We start from the raw sequence: 26,072 nt of genomic DNA, 5'->3' as shown, positions 1-26,072 counted from the left end.
CTTCTTTAAATGTTTGGTAGAATTCCCCTGGAAAGCCATCTGGCCTTGGACTCTTGTTTGTTAGGAGATTTTTGATTACTGACTCAATTTCTTTACTGGTTACGGGTCTGTTCAAATTTTCTATTTCTTCCTGTTTCAGTTTTGATAGTTTATATATTTGTAGGAATTTGTCCATTTCTTCCAGTTTGCCCAGTTTGTTGGCATGTAATTACTCATTATCTTCTCTTATAATTGTGTATCTGTGGTGTTGGTTGTATACTTTCCTCTTTCATTCGTGATTTTATTTATTTGAGTCCTTTCCCTTTTCTTTTTGATCAGTCTGGCTAGGGGGTTATCAATTTTGTTAATTCTTTCAAAGAACCATCTCCTGGTTTCATTGGTCTGTTTTTTTTTTTTTTTTTAATTCGATATCATTGATTTCTGCTCTAATCTTTATTATTTCCCTTCTTCTTCTGGTTTTGGCCTTCATCTGCTGTTCTTTTCCCATCTTTTTTAGGTGTAAGTTAGTTTGTATATTTGAGAACTTTTTTCCTTCTTTAGGAAGGCCTGGATTGCTATGTCCTTCCTTCTTATGACCACCTTTGCTGTATCCCAGAGGTTTTGGTCTGTCATGTTTTCATTTTCATTGGCTTCCATGTAGTTTTTAATTTCCTCTTTAATTTCTTGTTTAACGCACTCATTCTTTAGTAGAGTGTTCTTTAATTGGAGGTATTCATGGTCTTTCCAAATCTTTCTTGTGGCTGATTTCGAGTTTCATAGTGTTGTGGTCTGATCTTGATCTTTTTATACTTGATGAGGGCTGATTTGTGTCCCAGTATGTGATCTGTTCTCAAGAATGTTCCATGTGCATCTAAATAGTCTTCTTAGCTCTATCATCACATTTATAACTTCATTTATCTGGGAGGTATCAACAAATAACAGTCTGGAGAAGAAGCCTGAGCTTATACCGTTTATGAGAAAGTCTCCGTTATCTTGCATTCGTTTAACAGAAACTCGCTGTCAGTCACCCTACCCTTTACATTGAGAGTTCTGTGATGAGTAATTGTAAGAATGGGGACCTAGAGAGACCAAAAAGATTGAAACAGCTCAGGTGCCTTCTTTGAGATTGAAATGTGTTGTGCTAAATCAGGTCCATTCAGCTCTGCCCTTTACTAGCAGTGTGACCTTGGTCATGTCACTCAACCTCTTCGTACCTCCGTTTCTCCACCAATGTGTGTGGCATTACTAATACGAACTTGAGACAGGGTTAATATAAAATGAGATCGTCCATGTGAATATGCAGCATGGTGCCCTGGTATTTCCTGGGCACAAAATCGCCAATAGCTTCACCTTTTATTATTCTAATTACAGTTACTATTAATACTACAATGTTAGATACTATACATTGACCAGAATCGAGCATAGACATAATGTGCTTCCTAGCTTCTTGGTGGCAGGCAAGTATGTTCTGTTGGTTTCCATTTGAGACTGGCTTACACAGGAATGCTTTCTTAACATTTAGTTATAAAAAGGAGTGTTGTATGCTTGTTCTTGGCTTTCTTTTCTCGTTTTTTTTAAGAGGGTTTTGTTTTATTTTGCTTTCTCGCAGGAGTGATTGGAGCAGATGTGAGAGGGCATGGCCTTGCCTGTGAGGGACAGCCAGTGACGTCACGGCTGGCTGTCATCTGTGGAACATCTTCTTGTCACATGGGGGTGAGTCTGAAGGGCTGAGGGCGGGGCCACCACAGGGGATGGAGGGGGGGGGGGCAGCCCAAGAGGAGATGTAAATGGCTGGCCCCTCCTTTGCCCTTCAATTCCTTCCCTTCCTGCTGCCTGCCTGTTCTGTTTACCACAAGCCCAGCCCTTCTTCCAAAAGCTGTGTTTAAATTTGCCAGATCTTTCTTTTCCCCCTGAGCTAGATTCTTAAAAAGTATGAAAAGGTTTGAGTCTGTCTTTGACATCAGCCTGGTTAGAGAGCTCAGGCGTGAGGGGTGAAATTGGATCCAAAGATGGCAATGCCTTGCTCCCAGGCTGATCTGTCCCTAATGGGTCTCTGAGTCTCCTCTGCACAGGGGTGTCTGTTTTCCTTGGCCACGGGGCTCTCTCCCAATCAATATAAATCCATCTCCCTAGAAGCAGCCTGATGATCTATAGAATTAGGCTGCGTATCATGACTTCAAAAGAACACTGATAAGCAATTTTCACTTTGTTAATTTTTCTCCATGAATTAGTGGAAAGGCGTTCTCCAAGATTGCAGTTAAAATTTAGTGCCTGCCCTAAAATTTATATCTTCTTTAAATGCATGAGTCTGAAAGCATTCCATTTCGATAAGTACCCATTTCTACCATATTTTTATTTAAAAGTCATTACTCTGTTAAACTTAGATGGACGACTCCTTGGATGTTTCCCAGATGAGTAAAATAGAGAGAGGGCGGGGGGAGGAGGCGGAAGGCGGGTGAGGATTAGAGTGGACACAGTCCGGGGCTGAATCTCTGTAGCCATGGAAGGAATCATGTGCCGTGTCAAATGTGGGGCCTAGTGACAGTAGGGCCTAGTGAGCCTTTTTTTTTTTTTTTTTACCATTAAATATTCTGATTGAGTAAATAGTGATACATCTACTTACGTATGGATCCCCTCTTCTCGTGTCCAGAGCTGTGCTCAGCCTTGGGGACGTGAGGGTGACATGAAGGCTCCTGTTGATGAGGCATGGTTACAGCAGCCATTACAATACAGTACAAGGCCCCGGGGTATCAATTTGGATTGAACTTGTGATCCTGAGCATCTGCGATATGCCGACATTGTGCATGGCTTCCCAGCGCAGGGGGATGATGGAGCCAGCCCCATTGGTTTCCAGTTTTAGTCCCTCTGCTTACTAAGTATGGGCCCCCTGGCAAGGCACTGACCCCCTCCAGGCCTCAGATTCCTTATCTGCAAAATGTGGAGATCTCTAGTACATGGCTCCTAGTGTTATGATCAGGCGATGAGGCTATGTGATGTGCTTCCCATGAAGTAAGTTCCTCACAATAGTTAGCTCCTGATGACTAGCACTGATGCTGTTGGGCAAAAAGGAGACAGTGACTGACTCTGTCCAGGAATGGTCCAGGGTTAGGGACACCTTCCTGAGGGGACCCTTGTGTTAGACCTTCAGGTCATAGGTTTCCTTGACCCTGCCTTTCTCCCGGCCAAAAAAAAAAAAAAAAAGTTTTCCTTTTATTTGTTTCTGTGGACAAGGTTTTAAGTGGGACTTCTTTTAAAAATTTTTTGGTAACGTGTATTTATTTTTGAGACAGAGAGAGAGCATGAGCAGGGCAGGAGCAGAGAGAGAGGGAGACATAGAGTCTGAAGCAGGCTCCAGGCTCCGAGCTGTCAGCACAGAGCCCGACACGGGGCTCGAACTCACGAGCTGTGGGATCGTGACCTGAGCTGAAGTCGGACACTTAATCGACTGAGGCACCCAGGCACCCCTTTAACTAAGTTTTCAAAACCCCAGCCTCTTTGTCCCCTTAGCAGCCCTAATTGTAGGGCCCAGCTGTCCCTGAAGGAAGAGATCTGCAGAGGCCTCAGGCCGCCTCAAGCAGGAGGCACCCGTTAGGGTGGCTGGTCCTTATTTCCCTTGACACGAGTCTACACTGGTTAGCCTGTCTTAATTGAACACTGATTGAAACCTATTTAAATCATCCCCCATTTTCACAGGGACACATCTAATCTGGTTTCTCCTGTGAAATCTGAATTTTAGGCATTTTTACTACACTTAATTCGGATTTCTGAGCAAAAGCAAGTCCAAATGAATGTGAGGGACTCTGTCAGGTCTCCCCCCGCTCTCATTCTCCTTGCCTATTAATGGGGATAGTACTGCCTTTTCGTCTAGGATCCATTTTACAAGTTAGGCAGCCAAGGCATAGAAAAGTCCAGAAATTTTCCCAGGGCCACAAGCTGTTAAGTGAGAGCTGAGAACTCAGACCTAGCTCCATCTCAATCCCAAACGCATTCTGCTCAGTGCCTCGCTGCCTTGAGCACAATTGTAATGTCCTGTAAAGACGTGGAGACGGCCTGAGCTTCAGAGCTGTGAGATTCAGGTTAAAGCCCTGCTCCTCCACTCTGTGGTCTTGTGACCTGAAGGGAGTTACTTAACTTCTCTGAACCTCTGAGCCTTCCTTCATCCCCTTGGGGTGGTGCTGCCTGTTTCATAGTGTTGCTGGTGAATGTGACTTGTGGACGTACATACCTAGTACATAACACTCAGAAATGGTGGAGATTCTTAGTGCACTTGCCTAGTGATATACAAGGCTCACTTGAAGCAACTGTTTGGGCTTTAACGAGTTTGATGGGCAGCTGCAGTTGGTTGCAATGAATTAGGGCCATAAAATGCCAGTTTATTATGGTCGTGTTGTGCTGGAAATAAAGTCCCCACCCCCACCTTGCTTTGTACTTGGGAGTGGGAAGGGACCTTCGGGGCCAAGGGTATTAATCATCAGCTTTAATGTTACGTGGTGAGGGCGAGACTGTGGTCATGCTGGCATCAGAAAGTGGCTTTGATCTTCCTCAGGTGCTGGGCGCCCAGGGAGCCAGCAACAATAACACCTTTGTGAGGTCTAGGAGAGGTGCAGGTCTAAGGAAACACTCCCAGGGAAGCTCAAGGACCCCCTTTGTTGTGGTTCTGGCAAACAAAACCACCAACTGTCAGGAAAAATTCACCAAACAGAACACAGGGACCAGAGGGGGCTCTGGGCTTTTCTAAAAGTGGTTTTCAACCTGGCCTTAAGGATTCTGTTTCTTCTTGTCTGCACACTACTGACTTTTTTGATTCAGTAGGTTGATCGAGCCAAAATTCCCAGGAAAATTTTGTGCTTGATCCAGGCTGTCTCTTTCTAGATATGAATGAATGGATGGATGTCCAAGTAACCAAATGTTGATAAATACTTGGAAATTCCTCACCTCCCAGTCCCTGTTACTTCTAGGAATCTAGAGAAAAAGCTTGAGGTTGAACATAAGACTTACTAATCAGGTCTTTGATATTTTGAAAGATAAACGTGTGGGTTGTACGTTTATCTTCCTTTAGATGTTTTAATTAACGGGAAAAAAAAATACGTGTTCTTTTTCTTAACTCCACGAAAGAAGGGCTGCTTGTTCAGAGTTAATTACCACCAAGTCACCAAAACCCAAGATAATACACAGCAAGGGTTAGCCAGGGGTTGAAAAGTCACGGGGTCAGATGGAGATTGATTCTTGCCATCGTTCCAGCACCCCTTTCCTTGACTTGTCAAGTCGGGTTGTAACTTGGCACCTTGTCTTGCAGTTAGCACGTCAGATGACAAGAGGACCCTGGGAAGTGGAACAAGTGTTGAGGAGGCAAGATTTGAACAGAACAATAGTTGTTGAGAGCTGGGAATTCTATCCGCATCTTAAATCACCCAGAACCGAAGCTTTTTCAAGGGCTTAGATGAATGTGGGGATGGAGGTTCTCTGTCAGTCTCAAAGATGTAGTAGGCTCCTTTGCTGGTCCCACTGCCTACTGCGTTTAGGTAAGATACTTCACCTTTCGCTACCTCAGTTTCTTCATCTGTTAAATGTGGGCAATACTCTTTACCCATAGAGCTGTTTTGAGGGTGAAATGGGGTGATCTTTGTAAGCAGCTTGGCACTGTACCTAACGCAAAAGACCAAATATAGTGCTGTCATTAAAAGTGATCCATTGAGACCGGAATGATCCATGTGGAAATGGATTGAATTGGGGGCATCAGAGTGAACTCATGTGTAGCATAATATAGATTACAGATGGATACATATAACGAGTATTTATAGATGCATGTAGGTATACAGGTTAGTAAACATACATATCTCCTAGCTCTGACAGCTCAGAGGCTCTAGAAACAAGGACACCCCAGCAACTTGGTGTTTGTTCCAAGCCTAGCTGGTATCCAGATCATGGTTTCTAATACCTTTCTCCAATAAAAAGAGCCTAGACTCCATGGAGAAATGGTTGATTCTAAGACTGGAGAGGAAATAGAGGAGATAACCCTGGAGCATCTTTTAGTGCCAGAAAGCAAGGAAATGCTCAACAAACAAAACAAAATAAAAAAGGGTTATCAGGAGCCAACTGAGGGTGCTGCCAGTGACCAAAACTGGAGCAGTGTGGGCAGCAAAGTAAAGTAGTATTATATAATGACCCGAAGTATAACATAAACATCATGAGTCCATAGGGATATACCTGAATGAATGAATGAATGAATGAGACAAATCTCTCATGCAGAAGAATTCCAAATAATTTATGTCGGTACTCCCCCATCAAGGGGGTGGGGCATCGCTTCCCACTCCTTAAGTCTGAGCTGTGTTTAGTGACTTTCTTTCAGAGAGGACAGTGTGAGAAGGGGAAAAAGTATAATTTTACAGTGGAGCAGTCTTGACAAACGCTACCTCTGCCAGGTGGCCAAGGTCATCAGCAGCAGTGATAAGCCATGTTGATAATATGTACCATTGATATGATGTCATGAGAATGGCGCTTTATCATCCTCCCAAAACCTATATCCACAGTATCCCCCTAAGGAAAACATCAGCAAATCCAAGTTGAGGGACATTGTATGATATGCCTGACCAGTACTCCTTGATGCTGTGATGGCTATCAAAAAACAAGGAAAGTCATCACCGCCAAGAGGAGTCTAAACAGATGTGGCAACTAAATGTGACCTGGGATTCTAGATGGGGTCCTGGAACAAACACAGGACATTAGGTGAAAACTCCGCAAATTTGAATAAAGTAAGGCATTTAGTTAGTAATAATATATTGATATTCTTCTTTAATTGTAGATATACAATAGGTATACCTCATGTGGGATATTAATGATAGGAGGAGAATCTGGGTGTGGTGTATATGGGGACTCTATACTATCTTGCAAATCTTCTGTAATCTCAAATTAGTCTAAAATTAAAAGTTTTTCTTTTTTGAGAGAGAGCACATGTTAGTGGGGAGGGGACAGAAGGAGAGAGAGAGAGAATGAATCTCAGGCAGGCCCCACACCTCTAAAAGTTTATTTTTAAATCATTTATTAAGTCATTCATTCATTAAGAAAGAATTTTCTTAAGGGCGCCTGGGTGGCTCAGTTGGTTGAGCATCCAACTCTTGATTTCGGCTCAGGTCATGATCCCAGGGTCGTGGGATCAAGCCCCACATCAGGCCCCACACTGAACATGGAGCCTGATTAAGATTCTATCTCTTCCTCTTCTCCTCTCCCTTGAAGACTCTTTCTCTCTCTTTCTAAAAAAAAAAAAAAAAGAAAAAGAAAAAGGCATTTCCTTGTACTTGCCTGGCTAAGTGCAAAATATGATGAAAGTATCATGCCTGCCTTAAGACAAAAAGGAGAAAACCACAACACAGATGGAAATTGCTGTGGTAAGTGTAACACTGGAGTATGGTGGGAATAGGGAGAAGGTCCTGCTCAAGTCTTGAGTAGACAAGGAAGTTTTCCTATAGGATGGGACATTTCCCTGGTCCCACTGGGACACCTCCTGCCAGCCCAGTTTCAGGCCCCGAGCCCTGTCTTCTTCTCTTCCTGACTTTGTTTTTCTCTTCTGTGTCCACAACGCCATGCAGGTGACTTCCTCTGTCATCTGGATGGGATGTGGTTATGTATAGGCCCATCAGGAGGGCACCATAAGAGGGGTGAACAGCCACGTGCCTTTAACAAATGACCTTCTGTTAGTAGGGTCATAGCTAAGAATAGAGTGGGCAGGTAGGACCAGTTTCTCTCTCTTGGTCTTTTTAGCAGGTGGCATTGGCAGAGGTCATTGAGAAAGGTAGACAGGGAAGGGAGTCCACTTGGTGCACATAGGACCACTGTTAAAGCTAACAATGGAAGAATTGGGGGTCTATGCATGAAGTGGCCTGCGCCCTCTTCATTCACCAGGACCTGCTGCTGTCAGCCTTCCAGGAATGACTATTCTCAGGAGACTCTCCTGTGGAGACTGGCCCAGGGACCCACAGGCACATTTATTGAAAATAGAATATATGTTGGGGCGCCTGGGCGGCTCAGTCGGTTGAGCGTCTGACTTTGGCTCAGGTCATGATCTCACATTCTGTGAGTTTGAGCCCCGTGTCGGGCTCTGTGCTGACAGCTTAGAGCCTGGAGCCTGCTTCGGATTCTGTGTCTCCCTCTCTTTCTCTGCCCCTCCCCTGCTCATGCTCTGTCTCTCTCTGTCTCAAGAATAAATAAAAACATTTGAAAAATTTAAAAAAAAAAAAAAAAAAGGAAAACAGAATATATGCTAGACATTGATTTGTCAAGGAGATGGTTGAGGTGGCTCCGTGAGCAGTAAGAGACAGATAATGTACTCAGGAAGCTTAGGGTTGTGCTTTTCCTGGCATTTGAAACTAGGGCAGTTCTACACTATGCTGGACAGAGGATGTTTAACGTCTCTGGCCCAGCCTCAGTCATTATGAGACAGACAATAGTATTAGCTGCTGTCATCTATCAAGCACCTACAGTGTACCAAGCTCTGTGCTAAATCCTGTCATGTGATGAGCAATTCGGTGAGATAGCCACCATTACTGTCTTCATTTCACAAGTGAGGAAACTGAGGCCAACAATAGTTCAGTGGGTCATGCCATATTTGAGCCCTCTAGGGGACTGACCCTAGAGTCCTTGCTGTTCCCTTTCAGTGAAATAGCTTCTTGCAGAGGTCCAGAGGAGAGGAAGAACAGGCTCAGTGAAAATATGGGCAAATGTTGGCACAGACATCTTACTGAAACAAAGGTTTGAATGATAGGCCCCTGAGAAGATGCTCAGCATTATTAGTCATTTGGAAAATGCAAGCCCAAACCACAGGAGGTAAAGTACACTTACTGAGTTGCCGAACTTGGGGCGAGGATGTGGAGCCTGAAACTTCCATGCTGCTGGTGGGAATGTGAAATGGCACACCCAGCTTGGAAAGTAGGTTAGTGGCTTCTTACAGAGTGAACCTACACCTGCTGTGTGATCCAGCCATTCCACTCATGAAAGCCTATGGCCGTTCAAAAACCTGTACAGGAATGTTCACAGCAGCTTTATTTGTAGCCCAAATGTCTATCATTGGTGAATAGATAAATCCGCTTCTGGTATGTCCATTATAATGGAATACTACTAAGCAATGAAAAAGGAATGAACTGTTCATATAAGATACAGTATGGATTAATCTCAAAATAAATATGCTGAGTGATAGAAGCCAAACCGCCCCCCCCAAAAAAAGTACAAACTAATATAATTCCATTTATTTAAAATTAAGAAACACAAACTAACCTTGAATGACAGAAGGCAGATCAGTGGTTGCCTACATTGGGACAGCAGTGCAACAACAGCTAGGAGGATGAGTAGAGCACAAAGGGCACAAGGAAACTCCTGGGGTTGGTGGATACATTTGCCTTGATTAGGTAACATCTTCACTGGTGTATGCCGTGTCCAAATCTAGCAAATCCGACGTTTGAATTATATGCAGCTTATCACATGCTAGTTACACCTCAGTAAAACTTGTTTAAAACACAGAAAAGAAGGGATGCCTGAGTGGCTGGGTCAGTTAAGCGTCCGACTCTTGATTTCAGCTCAGGTCACTATCTCACAGTTTGTGCGTTCAAGCCCACGTCAGGCTCTGTGCTGACAGCGTGGAGCCTGTTTGAGATTCTCTCTCTTTCCCTCTCTCTCTGCCCCTCCCCCCCCAAAAATAAATAATAAATAAACTTTAAAAGAAAAAAAAAACAGAAAAGATAAGAAAAAACAACACCAGTAGTATCTGCAGTCACTTATATAGTGCTTACTATATTTCAGGCACTGTTATGTCTATAGAAATGATTTCATCCTCATTTTAAGAATTGTGCAATAAGGGGCACCTGGGTGCCTCAGTCGGTTAATTGTCTGACTTCGTCTCAGGTCATGATCTTGCAGTTCATGAGTTCCAGCATTGGGCTCTGTGCTGACAGCTCAGAGCCTGGAGCCTGCTTCAGATTCTCTGTCTCCCTCTCTCTCTGCCCTTGCCTGCCCATGCTCTGTCTCTGTCTCTCTCTCTCTCTCTCATAACTAAATGTTAAAAAAAAAATTGGGGGGACTGGGGGGCGCCTGGGTGGCTTAGTCGGTTAAGCATCCGACTTCGGCTCAGGTCATGATCTTGCCATTCCCGAGTTTGAGCCCCACATCTGGCTCTGTGTTGACAGCTCAGAGCCTAGAGCCTGCTTCCAATTCCATGTCTCCTTCTCTCTCTGCTCCTCCCCTGCTCGCTGTCTCTCTCTCTCTCAAAAATAAATAAACGTTTAAAGAAATTTTTAAATTAATTTTTTTAAATTGTACAATAACTGTTAGTTTTCCTGTATTTTCTTTCAACCCACATCAGTTCTCTAGCTACTCTGACATGTTTTATTATTTTGTTCTTTTGGCCCCTAGCACAGACCAATAGTTATTTGTGTTTTACTGGTACCGACTTGTATCTCAGATGAAGCTGTCTTGCTTACTGAGTCCGTGTCTCCTGTGGCCCCGTTTGGCCCCTCCTGTCCAGTTTGAAGCTAGGGCTAGGTGGATGCTTAGTGAGTGTGTGGTCAGATTGCTTCCCACCCACTCGCCCCCCAACCCCAGAAGTGTGCAAGTGCTTGGATTTTCCTGAGTGCCTTCTCACTCCTTGCTGATCCAGTGGTGTTGCCTTTCATCATCTGTCTCCACTGAGTGGGGCCTGACTGACTGGGAGAAGCCCCCTGTGTGATAGTTAATGGCAGTCAGTTGCCCACACCACCTTACCAGAGAGATCTGGATGTTCATTTGGCCTCTCTGGGAAGTAGCATTTTCACTGAACACTGTTAGTGGGACCTGGGAGACACAACTCAGCCACAGCTGCTTTCTCTTCTTTCGTCCGCCATGACAGTCTCGCATAGCTTTCCATTCCCATGCTCTGCACCCGCCCCCCACCCCATACACACACCCTGTGGCCTTGGGAGAACATGACCCCCCCCCCATGCTCCCCGCCAGCAGCTCATCAGGATGCATTTGGGCTCACAGTCGTTCTGCAGCCTGACATTTTTTGTCTTGGGAGAAGATTGTTCAGGAGCCCTAGGCTCTGGGCTCTAACCAGAGAAATGCCACCCATCAGATGGTGCCATGTTGTTAGAGCCATGCTGTTTGGGTGATTGCAGTGGTGTGGCTCTGTGGCTTCCTCACGTCATCCAGGAGGAAGTTACCCTAAAGCAAAGCCTGTGGCCTGAGCTTGGGGCACCATGGTTTACTCAGGCCGGTGTTAGAGGAGGTGTTAGAGGAAATGATGCTCCACACCATTTCTTTTAAGGGAAATACAAATTTAAACCACCATGAGAGCTACAGCACACTTTTAGATTGGCTGAACTTGGGGTGAGGATATGGGGACCAGAACTCTCTCACGCTGCTGGTGGGGATGTAAAATGGCACAACTGCTTTGGAAAATAGTTTAGCAGTTTGTTACAAAGTCACACCTATCATGTGACCCCCATTCCACTCCTATAAAAGCTGGGTAGGGCTGTCCGGACCTATGTTAATGGAAGGCCACCAGGAGCACAGCAAGGTCGGGTGACCCAAGGCCTCTCAGAAGGTCAGAAACTAAAGCTTCTGGTGGGAGTCTATCAACTGGCCTGAGCCCAGCTTTCCACAAAAGACAGCAGCTTGCCTGGAGGTATGATCAAAGAAGCAGAAGAAAAAAAAAAAAATTAGCAGCAGTAAGAGTAACACCTAACATGTACTTCATGCTTATCGTGGGCTAAGAAATTTAAATTGTATGATCAAACCATCCTAATAACCTCTTGCAGTTATCAGAATTATCCTCCCCTTTACAGGGATGGACCCTGAGGGTCAGAAAGACAGAGTCCTTGCCCAAGATTACATTGCTAGTAAGTCCTAGAGATCTGTTTCCCATGCTGCTCTTTGAGTCCAGAGCAGATAGTCTCAACTCTTAGCAGAACGGTAAGACAGAGGCGGTGTGGCAGGCGCACGCGTGTTGTATGGGAAACGGGGGTGGAGTGATTACAAGGTGGATCTTTTCCACAGCCTGATGAGAAGAGCCAAGTTAGACTTGGATCAAAGCTGAACCACAGTACTCTTGTTTTCCCTTCTTCCCAGTCTTTCAGATCACCGCCTTTCACGAGGCCACCCGTCTAACGATAACAATAAAAATAAACAGCCTCACTTGTCACCATCGTCCCCTGGGAGGAGAATATTTATGAGACTCCTTATTTAATCTTCCCTGTTTCCCTGCTGCTCTGTGGTCAAGTACTTGAATAGGCACTTTGAAGACATGAGGCCAACCTCCCACTCATGAAGATGTTTTTATATTTGTTTAGAAGACCATGAAATGAAAACCACATTGATTTTTTTTTCCCCTTTTCCTATTTACTACTCATCTGCTGTGTGGGTAACTCTGGTACTGTGGCGGCTAAGGGTGACCTAGCAGTTGTGGAAGTGTTTGTGCTTTGCTGGTGGCTCAGTGCGCATGAAAAAGATGCTCAAGGAAGCTTGGGTGGCGCAGTCAGTTAAGTGTCCGACTTCGGCTCAGGTCCTGATCTCACAGCTCGTGAGTTCAAGCCCCGCGTTGAGCTCTGTGCTGACAGCTCAGAGCCTGGAGCCTGCCTCGGATTCTCTGTCTCCCTCTCTCTCTGCCCCTCCTCTGCTCGTGCTCTGTCTCTCAAAAATAAATAAACGTTAACAACAACAAAAAAATGTCTTTTTTAAAAAGATGCTGGAGGCGCCTGGGTGCCTCAGCTGGTTAAGCATTCGACTTCAGCTCGTGTCATGATCTCACAGTTTGTGGTTCAAGCCCCACATCGGGCTCTGCTGACAGCTCAGAGCCTGGAGCCTGCTTCTGATTTTGTCTCCCTCTCTGTCTCTACCTTCCCCCCCCCCCATTCTCTCTCTCTCTCTCTCTCTCTCTCAAAAGTGAATAAGCATCAAAAAAAGAAATTAAAAAAAAAAAGATGCTGAAGACAGCCTTTACAGAGCCCTCTCGCCAAGGATCAAGTACTGTGCCCATGACCTCAACACCCATCAGCTCACTTCTACATACATTTAGTTCAGGGATTTTAGTAATTGTGCCTTGTTGATTTTCCCTTAGTTTTTCATCCCTTTCTCCCACTCTCCTTATATGCTCTCAGGGCCTCTTCTTTCGTATTGTCATTAAATTTTTCTACTTTTTTGTTCCCCAGAGCCATGGTAAGTGTAGAGTAGTTTTTCTTCTAATACTTACATGGTGTTAGAGCACCAGGAGCAATAATATCTAAGAAATCAAAGGTCCCAGAAGACCCCATGAGAAGTTGATTGAATAGTCAAGACTGTCGGATGCAGGCTGAGAGTCCCTTCCTAATGAATAGTCAGTGGCTCCCTGTTGCCAATGCAAAAAAGTGTTCAAAATGGAGAACCAAATGGACATTTGGCCATGTTGTTCAACATTCAGATTACATTCAATTAAAGAACAATTATAGAAATCGTAAATCCAGAGGTGGTGAGAGTTACTTCAGTGCCATTATGTATTTTTTTTAAAGCTCTTTTAATGAAAGATGATTCACATATTATAAAATTCCCTCCTGCCATGTGTTTTCAAAACCTCTAGAGAGCTGAGTTTAGTGATATTTGAGAAAGAGGAAGTTTTACTGTCCGTCTTTTAGGTTACACTATGAAATGATAGCAGCATGTAGCCTTTATTATTTAGAGAGGGAATAGAAAGATCATCTCAAAGCAGTAAATTTCCACTTATTGTGCTTAGCACCATACCTGACACACAGTTTGGGACCAGTATGTGTTGCATTGATAGTTGGACAGAAGGACAGGCAGAAACATACTGGATAGCCAGTATATGATATACTAGATATCCATTAGAGTTCACTGAAGATCAGATCATGCCATACCAGTTTGATTTTCTTTTTTTGGTGGATTTATGGGCTATGCTGTGAGAGGAAGTTCCAGCATGTAAGCTGCTGGTCTTCAGTAAGGCTTTAGGTTCTTTCTTTGATTAACAGAGTCTTCCCATGTGACACAAGGCATTGGTCAATCCACTCACAAAATTTTGCCCACTTGAGAACTGAGTTTTCATTGTATTATAGCTTGAAATAGGCCAAAAGCAAAAACGTGAAAGTAACTGAAAAGTATCCACGTCATCTAATTGCCGAAGTTATGTGTGGGCTTTTCAGACATTGGTTTTGGCCTTGTGTGGAGCCAGGACAAGACTGGGTGTTGGTTCTCTGTGTCAGGAGGACATTTAACTGGAGGGAGCTCCTTGACATAGACCAGTCATGGCGCCTCCCTGACTTGGGCACCTATCATCTGCCTGCGTGTTAAAACTTACTTAAAGTTCCTTAGGTATCCACGTAGCTCCTAGCTCAGAGATTTACTGTGATCTTGGAATGCAGGGCTAGGGTTCTCTGGAATTGGGGAAATGGCCTATGAAAAAGAAGAGAGAACCTAAGAGAAATAGGCCAGTAATATTAACATATGTATTTGTTTTTCTGTGGTGTGCAAGACACTAACTTACGTGGACCTGACTACCCTGATAGACTCCCAGTGAAGATACTCCTCAATATGAAGTCTGATAGCTTCATGGCCCTGATGAAAATCTCCCAGTGAGTCTCCTGAGTCCTGCAATCCTAGCTGGGCGAGGGGGCTCTCCTGTGATCTGGGCCCTACCCACCTCCAGTTTTATCCCCCACCATCCTTTACTTTTCATCTGCGGTCTAGCAGGTATATGCACACACATCCTTATCTGAATTGCATGGGGCCAAAGACGTTTGAGAATAGAGAATATCCATATTTTAGAAAGTTAATATTGGTGTGTGCTCAGTATACAACATTACACAGCCAGGCAGGTCTGGGATAGCACCCATAATACAACACATTAGTATTTCTGCAGTAAAACTTACTAATATTCACACCAAGCCTGTTAAGTAGATTCTACATAGTTTGATAAGTTCAGATCAAATTTGGCCAGCAGAGAAATCAGGGAAAAACTTGGTAGGTGGAATGCTTTAGATGAATACAGACTTCTATCCAGTCTTTGGGAAAAGAGTCTGTCTGCCCTCATTTAAGTGCCCTTCAGGCAGTTGTTTTCTCTGTGCAGAGTGGCTCCGTCTCTCTTCTGTGTGGTGGGTACCATCATCACCAGAATCATCATCACTGTTATAATTCACATTTATTGAGCATGTTCTGTGTTATTTGATATTCACAGCAAACTCTGGGATGGTTTCTTATTGTGTTATGGTGAGGAAACTGAGGCTTGGAGAGGTCACAGAGCAAAGAGTGGAGCTGAGGTTGTGCTAAAGCACAGGGACCTCAGAGCCCATGGTCCCGGTCACTGTACTGTGCTTAGTGTGTGTGTTCCCCAAAGTTCCAGTTTAGATGTCTCCATGGGGCTCTCTTTTCTTTCTCTGCCACGTTGAGTTCACCATGCCCCCTGCCCTTGGCCTTCATAGCTCTTCTGGCACATCTCCAGTACAGCACGTGTCATTCTCCGTGTCTTCCCCATGAGCCTGGGCTCCTTGAGCAGTTGGGGAAAAGTCTACTGCATGCTCCATCTCTAGGGCACACAGTAGGTACTCAACATACTTTATAGTCAGGTTCACCCAGAGAGATATGCTGACAGTAAATAATCTGTATCCATGAAATAGCTATTTAACCACCAAACCCCTAGTTTAAAGGTGCAAAATTTGGTTCTAAAAAAGAAAAAGAAATATTCAAAAAGGAAAAGGCTACTCGGGTTCATGCATGGTGTATAAAGAAGAAGAATTTGTTAGGGACAACATGTCACAAATGAGCAAGGAATATGTTTACATTAAAGGATAATGATAGCTAGGATTTATTACATATGTACCATGTGCCAGTTCTGCGGGAGGCAGTCTGTATATAGCATTTCTAATCCTCACTGTTATGATACGTTAAGATTAATTTAAGAAAAAGAAAGATGTAGTAGCCATGTTTTAGATCATAATAAAAGGTAATACTAATAGATTAAACAAAAGGTAAATGTCACTAGAAGTCAGTAACCTAAAATGACCCGAAAGGAGTACATTTCTCCATCTAAGAGATGATGGAATTAAGGTCAAAGAGATCAGAGAGCTAGGACATGTCAAGGGAAGCCAGGTCTGGCTGGGCTCCTGACTTTTATATCCATTCCTTGAAAATGTTAACATGGCATCACGAACGTATCCTGTTATCCTACCCAGGACTGGGTCCAGCCTTGAGCTTTGCTTTGAGAAAAATGTGCTGGAACCTGGAACCTGGAAAGAAGCATATAATACACAACTACAATGTTTAAGAGATACTGGCCCCCACTTTTGTTCATTTTTAATTTTTTTACTCAAAAATGATTTCAGACTTCCACAGAGTTGCAAAAGTAGAATTCTGTATACCTTTCATCTAGATTGTCCTAATATTTTGCATAAGCATTCTACCCATATTTTATATGTGTGTGTAAATTGTTTTATCTGAATCATTTGAGAGTAGGTTGCAGATATAATGCCCATTTACTCCTAAATACTTCAGTATGTGTTTTATGAAAACAAGGATATTCTCTTATATAGCCATAATGCAATTATCATATCAGGAAATAAACACTGATACAGTACTAGGGGCGCCTCAGTAGCTCAGTCGGTGGGCATCGGACTCTTGATTTCGGCTCGGGTCATGATCTCACATCAGAGATCACGATCTCTTCGTTGTGAGATCGAGCCCCACATTGGGCTCCGTGCTGAATGTGGAGCCTGGTTAAGATCCTCTCTCTCTTCCGCTTTCTCTGGCCGTTCTCCATTTGCAAACATGTTGTACTTTCTCTTTCTCAAAATAAACACTAAAAACAACCCAACATTGAGGGGGCACCTGGGTGGCTCAGTCAGTTGAGTGTCCTGCTTTGTCTCAGGTCATGATCTCAGGGTTTGTGAATTCAAGCCCCACATCAGGCTCTGTGCTGACAGCTGGAGCCTGCTTGGGATTCTGTGTTTCCCTCTCTCTCTGCCCCTCCCCTCCTGCATTCTGTCTCTCTCTGTCTCTCAAAAATAAATTAAAAAGTTAATAGTTTTTTAAAAAACCAACACTGGGGGCGCCTGGGTGGCTCAGTCGGTTAAGCGTCCGACTTCAGCTCAGGTCACGATCTCATGGTCCTTGAGTTCGAGCCCCGCATCGGGCTCTGGGCTGATGGCTCAGAGCCTGGAGCCTGCTTCCGATTCTGTGTCTCCCTCTCTCTCTCTGCCCTTTCCCCGTTCATGCTCTGTCTCTCTCTGTCTCAAAAATAAAATAAACGTTAAAAAAAAAAATTTAAAAAACCAACACTGAATACAAGTCTATTATTTAATTTGTGTACCTTATTCAAATTATATCACCTGTCCACACAATGTCATTTACAATAAAAGAAAAGAAAATGTTTCTCAGAGTTTGGGATGGTTAGAAGATGGGGTAGTTCTGACTGCTTGAGAGAAACCTTAGGGGTTGAATTTGTTTTTTTGTTTGTTAAAGCTTTTGTGATGATAAAATGACTAACTTGTTCTTGGTGCTTTGGAGTTTGTTGAATGCCTTGTGGAACTTGATGGAATAACTGAGGCCCAGTGTTTTCTTTTTTCTTTTTTTCAAATTCTTATTTAAATTCTACTTAGTGAACATACAGTGCAATATTGGTTTCAGGAGTAGAATTCAGTGACTCATCACTTACATTCAACACCCGGTGCTCAGAGGCTCAAAGAAACAGTGATTTATGCAGCATCCCACAGCTAGCAAGCGATAGGGCCAAGGCTCAGATACTGTCTGCGGAAACCCCGAGCCTGTCCTTCTGCATCCTTAATCAATTCATCCTTATTTGCTCAAATTGAAGGATCAGGCAGTAAGAGCTCCTGATTCTCTCTCACTAGCCCCATTGTGATTGGAATTCTCCTCCGAGCGCAAGCTGTTAGTTCTCAGTTGACATGCATAAAATGGACCTGAGGAACTCCCTAAAAATGCAGTTGCCCAGGTCCCACTCCTGCAGGGTCTGAGTAAGTGTGACTGGGAAGGAGTGTATACCAATGTGTACTTGTAACGTGTGCCCAAGTGATTGTAATGTGGGGCTCACAGGAAAACCACTTTTACCTTCCCAGGAGCAGCAGTTAGATGTATCGTTGCTTCCTCAGTGCTTTGCAGAGCATCTTGTACACAGGAGGACTCTGAATTTACACTTGATGAATGTAAGAGTGAAGTCAGTGAGTGTGAACGACTAGAAACTGAAGGAAATCAAGTTGGACCGTCAGTCCCTGTGGGTTTGGGACACTCCAGGGGTTCCTTGAGTCCTCTCCCTTTCAAACAAAGTCTCTCTTGGTGGGCTTAGGGGCAGATGGCCTGGGAAGTCTGGACTTGGATAGAGGACCTGGCGGAATCTGCCAGCAATCAGAGACTGTAGAAGTCTTCTTTTCTCCTGAAAAGCAGAATGAAGTGAAACAGTGAGAGACCCCATTTGCAGCTCTGGGCACACAAACACAGAAACCAGAGCACAGACAGGATGCAACAGGAAACCACAAAGGCCTAAGATCTCTCAGGGTAAATAGGAAGCCAGAGTTTACTTTCGAACCCACAGTGCCAAGCCGAAGCACGGAGTTTAATCCAGTTCTGTGCCCAGCCCTTCCTGGACCCCTGGCACAGAGGAAAGCTGATGCCACCTGGGTGAAAGCATTTTAAAATGTTTGTTCTCATCAGGCTTGGAGGAAGCTCCTTTTGTTTGTGCTGGTGAATAATTTGGGACACAGGTGCAGCTTGGACTTGAAAGCATTAATTGGTCTCCCTGGTTTTCCCTGCATTGATATCTGAAACCCCGGTCTTCCTCTACAAAGTAATCTTAATCCACATACATTTGTGAGGCATTTGCCATTGACAGCCAGCTTTCATACACTCCATCTGTGGACCTCTGCGTCCAGGTGCCTAGTGGTGGAACACTGCTGGATGCTTAATACGCATTCTGTGTTTGTTGGATTGGCATGCGTAATCTCACTCCATTGCTGCCGTTACACTGGAAAGTAGTAAGTAGGATACAAATGATCTTCACTGTTTTGAGATAAGGAAAATACAGCGTGGTAGAAAAGACATGGGTTCTGAAGTCAGACCTGTGCTCACATTCCAGATAGTTAAACTTCCTTATCCAGAGTGCCTTCTTTTATTCAGTGAATTTTGAGCATCTCCGATGTGCCGGGCACTGGAGGGAAAATAACGGGCGCAAGTAGAAACTGACCTTACAGAACTAGTGGAAGGGAAGGACATTAAGCAAACAGTCACAAAAATATATGATTATAGACTTTGATAAATGCTCTACATTCCTACCCTGGTGGTGGGAGTACGAACTGGTGCAATCACTTTGGAAAACAGCATATATGAATATATGCATACAGCCTGCATATATAGCCATATATGAGTATGCGTGTAGCCTGTGCTGTACCAATTCCATTCCCAGGTAAAAACCTTGAAAAACTATTGCTCCTGGGTGCCTGTATGTACCCAGGGACAAGTACACAAGTATTCATTGCATTATTTCTCATAGTAGCCCCAAATTTGGATCAACCCAAATTTCCACCCATCACAGAATGGATAACTCTATTGTATTATTTTCCTACAGTGGTATACACATTTAAAACGAAGGAACTAAAGCTACATGAACAACACAGAGGGATCAATTTTAAGTGAAAGAAACAGGATATGAAAGAAATACGGAATCACTTTGTTCATAGGCAGTTCACAAAGAGGCAAGAGAAACCATGCATTTTAGGAATGCATATATAGGTACCAAACCTAGAAAGTCAAGAAAGGAAATGACTGCTACAAATATCAGGACACTAGTGGATTACATGGCTGGGGGTGCTACTTGTTGACATAGAAAGAAGCCATCTGGAAGGGACCTGGGGAGCTGGCATTTACTGGTGAAAGATCCATGAGTACTTATTATCAGTCTTAAAAATGTACACATATGTTTAATATGCTCTTCTGTATATATGATGCTATATAGTATATCATATAGCTATATATATATACCTATATGATATATATAGGTGCTATAAAGCGAAGGAACAACCATGAGAGCATAAAGCCAAGTGACTGATACAGTTTGGGTGGTTGGCTTCTGTAAGGCAGTGATGTTTGGGCTGAGGTACTTTGATTAGGTAGCTAAACAGAGCTGAAAGGAAGGAAGGAGGTGCCTGCCTGGTAGTGGTTGAGAAGAAAGTGGTCCAGAAATTGCGGCAGGATAATGGGAGGGAAATTGGCAGATTCCAGGTGGCATAGGAGAATGGAGAGGCATCTGCTAAGGCTGGAGAAGCAAAAAGGGGCAGGGCTGGCTGGATTTATAAGCATAATGAAGGATTTCGATCTTTTAAGAGACAGTGAAAGACTTTAAGCATTGTGGGTAACATAATTGGATTTATAGAGGACTCAAATAATTGCAATTTGGAGAATAGGTTGGAGAGATACCAGAGTGGATGATTAGAGGACCAGATAGAAGGAGATTAGGGGTCCGGTTAAGAGGCGGCATCATGGCAGTTGCCTTGGATTATGGTGGGGGAGATGGAGAAAAGTGGATATATTGGAAAGATGTTTAGAAGATGCAATCATTGTCCCTTTGTGCAGTGAAAGAACAACAGCATCACAGGATGGATGCAGTGCAGGCTCTGTAGGTGCATCCCCCAGCCTTCTGTGATCAGCTACTGTCTAGTGAGCAGAGGTCAACAGCAGGGGCTCAGGCATTCCTTGGGCAGACTAGACTGACAGGAGAGGAGCTCTTTGGTTAATGTCAGCTGTGTTTCCTTATAAAAATTAAATGTTTAGCCCTGGGCTTTTAGCAAAGGTCTCCCCAAGATGTAACCGTGTGAACACAGTATCACTTCTGTGGGAGCCTGACAAAAATACCTAACCTGAATCTAATCATGAGGAAATGTCAGAAACCCAGATTGAGAGGTATTCTTCAAAATAACTTGCTTCCACTCTTCAAAAATATCCAGGTCACAAAAGATAAAGGCAGAAGGGTTCCAGATGAAAGCAGACTAAAGAGACATGACAGCTGAAGGCATTGGTGGTCTTGCGTTTTTTCTTTCAAGGTAAAAGACATTTTGTGGACAGGTGATACAATTTGAATAAGGTCTGTAGATTAAATGATAGAATAGTTTCTGTGTTTATTTCCTGATATGATAATGACCATGTAGGAGAATATCCTTGTTTTTATAAAATACATACTGAAGTATTTAAGAGTAAACGGGCATTATATGTACAACCTACTCTCAAATGATTCAGAAAAAAGAATTTATGCACACATATAAAATATAGGCAGAATATTTATGCAAAATATTGACAGAACCTGGGTGAAGGGTGTACAGAATTCTACTGTTTTTGCAATTTGTAAGTCTGAAATCATTTTTGACTAAAAAATTGAAAAATACAAAAAAAAAAAAGTATTAGTCATGTGAAGGCCGTGCCTGCATTTGCTATACCCCTGCTGATGAGTTAATATGTCACTCATTTTACTCCCTCCAAAGTCCTCCTGGAGAATTTTAGAATTTATATGATTGGAAAAGTGATGTTTAATCTGAACATCACTATATTTTCTTTTTCCAGTAATAAAAGCTATTTAACTGATCACCTTTTTCTTCCAACCCTGGAAACCAGGAAGCTCAGAGTTGAAATTGAACACTCAAGCTAAAATATTGAACCTTCTGTTGGCCATATTTCCATTCTTTTTTTCATCAGTCTTATATTACATATGTTACTATAATATCTGTGTGTGTGTGTGTACGTGCACACATGTGTATTGAGGCAGTATTTAAAACACGTTCAGTATTTATATTAGTTTCTTATTGGCTGTTATAACAAATTACTACAAATTTGGTGGGTTGAGACAATGCACATTTATTTTCTTAAGGTTCTGGAGACCAGGAGTCCGGAATCCATTTCACTAAGCTGAGATCAGATGTCCTCAGAGCCTACTCCCTCTCAAGGCTCCAGGGTACAGTCTGTTCTTGTCTCTTTGCAATCTTGGTGGCCGCTGGTCTTCCTTGGCTTATGGCCACATCACTCACCTTGGCCTCCATAGTCACATTGCCTTCTCCCCATCTGTGGTCAGTCTCCCTTATGATTACATTTAGAGCACACCTGGATAATCCAGGATTCTCTTGATGTAATCAAGATGATCCAGGATCCTTGATGTAATCACATCTACAAAATCTTTTTTTTTTTTTTTTTTTTTTTTTTTGCTTTATAAGGTGACATTCACAGCTTGGAGGGATTTGGACGTGGGTGTGGTTTTTTTGGTCAGGGGTGGGGGAACATTATTCAGCACACCACACACACCCTTTATGAAAGAAGTGACAACATAAATCCTTTTTTAGGAGTAAATAAAAATAAAATACATTAGTTTATATTTCTACGCTAATTCACGTATAGCAGAGGAACACAGATAAAGCAAAGGAATCAGATTCTTATATTGTAACTTTCAATCGCTTTTATGAATTGCATTTAGTTTTTTTTTTTTATTTCCTACTGAGTTATTGCTGGAGTAGAGAAATATATTTTATTTTCAAACATTGATCTCATATCCACTAACCTTGCTAAATACTCTAAGTTTTAAAATGTATATGTGTTATGCACTGTCTGCATGCATAAGATCTTTCAGAGTAATTTTTAAACTATAGAGCTAGGTGACCTAATGTGGTTTTGATGGTCAGGGAAGACTTCTGTAAGGCACTGACATTGAACTCTAATATTCTGGTTAGAAAAAAGAGTGGTCCAATCAGAGGGGCCAGTATGAGCTTTAACTGTGAGATCATATCACCTGCAAAATTTTGTCTCTTTCTTTCCTTCTCAGTACCTCTTGTTGTGAATGAATTTTTGTCTGGTCGTGTTTGTCAGGACCTCCAGTATTTTGTTGAGCCATTAGGATAATAAAAAGTAACCTCATCCTGGGGCACCTGGGTGGCTCAGTTGGTTGAGCATCTGACTTCGACTCAGGTCATGATCTCACGATTTGTGAGTTCGAGCCCTGTGCCGGGCTCTGTGCCGACGACTCAGAGCCTGGCGCCTGCTTTGGATTCTGTGTCTCCCTCTCTCTCTGCCCCTCCGCCACTCACGTTCTGTCCTTCTGTCCCTCAAAAATGAACATTAAAAAAACAAAAGTAACCTTAACTTGTTCCTTATGTTAGAATGTATCTAAAATTTCTCCAGTAAGCATGATATTTGCTGGAGCTATATATATCTGGAGGTGTGTGTGTGTGTGTGTGTGTGTGTGTGTATACACACACACACACACACACACACACATATATATATGTGTATATATACTTACGACCTTAAGGAAATGATCTTCTATAGAATTCAGGACAGATAATCAGTATCCTGTGCTTGAATAACCACTAAGGATTCGTTTATTTGACAGTCCAATTCCACAGCCACAGAGCTCCATCACTGAACTTCATGAGGGCAGTGACCATTGACTCAGTATGATATCCTCAGTGGCTGGCACAGTGCCTGGGACTTAATTAGGCATTCATTATTGAATGAATGAACGAATGAATGAATGGAAGATGCTTAATACGTATTTGTTGGATGAATGAATTGAAGTTAGCAAATTATTATTTAAAGGGAGCCAAAAATCGCCCTACTTTCCAAACCCCTCATAAAATGAATTGAGTTCATGGTGCTGCCATTCTTACATCCTCAGCACCTGGCACAGTCAGCTAGTCATTTGACATATGAAGGGATAAATGAGTGAGTCAGCCCCAGAACATTCTGCCAGTGGCCATTAGACTTTGCCCCTAAAGATTCACATTTATTTGAACTGAAGCCAGGTGGCTAAAGATGATTTAATCAGGACAAAAATTAAATGCTCTCTTTAATAGGATAATTGCTTATTTCATTTTCTCCTTAAAGTTGGCCATTCATCTCATGCCACTGTCTTTGAATTTATATATGTTGCCCACGAAGTAATGAAAGTGATTATTCTGAATGAAGTCAAAAGAATTCACAAAGGGCTGTCTTCTCATGTGACCAGAAAGTTTGGAATTCCAGAGAATTGGAGAGGGGTTAGGTACAGTGGCAGGCTTTAAGTTTACATACAAGAAGACAGAGTTGAACACTTGAGTGACAACAAATACAGATTGGGGAACAACTGAGGGAGGCTGGTTATCATAAAACAGGCAGGCAGTTAGGTAAGAATGTCTTAGTAGTTTAAAATACTGGATGGTGGTGGTTTTAATCCTGTGTGTACTTCCCATTTCAAAGGGGAATTTCATTTAGTAAGTTAGTTAATGTAACACCTGATATTACAATGTCCGGTGTCTTGAAACTGATACCTTTTCCTGACGTGGGACTCTGTTCAGAAGCCTTTGATGATACCCTCTTGCCTAGAAAGTAAAGGTCAATTCCTTTAGCCCTCTCCAGCTCTGTCCACCTCCTCTCCCAACATACTTTCTGCTCCAGCTTCATGTAATGGGATCTTACAACAGGGGTCTTCTTTACCCAGAGTTTTTGGAAGAGGCCCCAGAGTCCAGATCAACTATGCGGGACTTGTTAAAAGATGGTAACACTCACCCTGAGGATATAAAACACAGATGGAAGAAGTCAGAGGTGAGGACTAAGGAGAAGAGCCTGAGTTGGACTGTTGTGTCTGGGATAGTCAGCAGAAAGTGAGGGCTGCTTTGGGAACCGGATGTATGTCCACTAAAAACAAGGCAAAGCTGTAGGTGTGTTCATGACAGGGGAGCCAGCTGGGCAGATCTTAAGTGGGACCTCATCCAAAAGGTTTGATTGAAGGAGCGGTGTGATCCCAGTAGATGGGTAAGCCACCTGAAGCCCAGGACTGAAAGGGAGTCGGGAGTAGAGCAGTGGACAGAGGAGCAAACTGGCTTCAAACATCCTACTGTGGGGAGGTAGAGGGAGTCCCCGGGTACACATTGCAGTGAATCACCAGGACCACATGACCAGCGAGTCCTTATCGGATAGGCACCCCACGTTGAGGACGTATGGAAGTCCAACCATGACCATATCAGTCAAGCAAGACCTTCCTTACACACCCCAACCCACACCACCCCAGCTAGCCCGTGGAGGGGAAGGTGAAGCAGAAAAACCAGAGAGGCAGGATAGCACCCCCCCCCCCACCCCCCGCGTCTCCAATATGCTTCTAAGCCTGAAATAAGCTGTAGCTGTAGGAGGGAGAATTTGTAATTCAGTGATATGGAAGTTTTGGTTATTATAATGGAGTGCACACATTTAATGCTTGAAGATGGACAGTGGACTTGTGCTCTTTAAGAGTTTAGGAGTACGATGGATCCACCTAAAATTCCATCTCAGGACAATGAAAACTTCACAGAACAAATTTAACATGGAGTAGATAAGGGAATACAGCTGTTTTCCCACCGTACACCTACCCGTACAGATCCTTCAATAAATTAGAACATACGCAAGGCTCTATCCATTCTCCCTTCCCCCTCCTGCACTGACAAATCTCTTTCTCGACTTAATCAGTTAACATTACAACATGCTATGATAGCTGTCTTCTAAAGAACCAGAGGGCAGGAGGGAGAAAAAAACTCTCTTGACCCCACATCCCATTCTTAGACCCCCACTTATCTGCTCATCTTTGCTTTTCTACCCTCCTCTGTCACTCTTCTTGTTCACACCACTCTAGCTATACTGCTTATGTGAGATAGCAAGCACATCCCTGCCACAGGGCCTTTGCACTTGCTCTTACCATTCTGCTTATGTCACACCAAACTGCATGCTTCACTCCCTCACAGTCTCTGCTTAATAGAGCCTCATAATTAAGGTCCACCCAGATCACCCTGTATCAAAATAACAATGCTCGCCCCCACCATACTACTTAACCTCTCTCTCTTGCTGTATTTTTCTAAACAGTATTGTCACAGCTGACATATATATATTTGAATATTCGTGTGTTTTTATCACTCTCCACCAGATTATATGTTCCATGAAAGTGGGATTTTGTTTTCTCATAGCTATGTTTTTCAGACCTTGAACCATGCCTTGAATATAGTAGACGCTTGTATTCAAGAAATACTTCTTTGTTTTTTGATCTTTTGGTTTTTATTTTTGAGAGAGAGAGTGCATGCAAACGGGAAAGGCAGAGGGGGTGGGGG

At 43.2% G+C, this 26,072-nt stretch overlaps 1 protein-coding gene across 13 annotated transcripts in view; it reads left to right on the top strand.

The window, feature by feature from the left end:
- Window positions 1-26,072, top strand: part of FGGY (FGGY carbohydrate kinase domain containing) — a 416,420-nt gene that overhangs the window by 232,140 nt on the left and 158,208 nt on the right. For all 13 annotated transcript variants that reach the window (XM_053894721.1, XM_053894712.1, XM_053894705.1 and 10 more), the window contains one exon: window positions 1,589-1,692. In XM_053894721.1, coding sequence (XP_053750696.1) covers window positions 1,589-1,692 — 104 coding nt within the window. The remainder of the gene's footprint in view (window positions 1-1,588; window positions 1,693-26,072) is intronic.

This window comes from Panthera pardus, unplaced genomic scaffold, assembly GCF_024362965.1.
Source record: "Panthera pardus isolate Hobbes unplaced genomic scaffold, ASM2436296v1 HiC_scaffold_11, whole genome shotgun sequence".
Classification (NCBI taxonomy): domain Eukaryota; kingdom Metazoa; phylum Chordata; class Mammalia; order Carnivora; family Felidae; genus Panthera; species Panthera pardus.
This window is presented reverse-complemented; position numbering and strand designations above follow the sequence as displayed.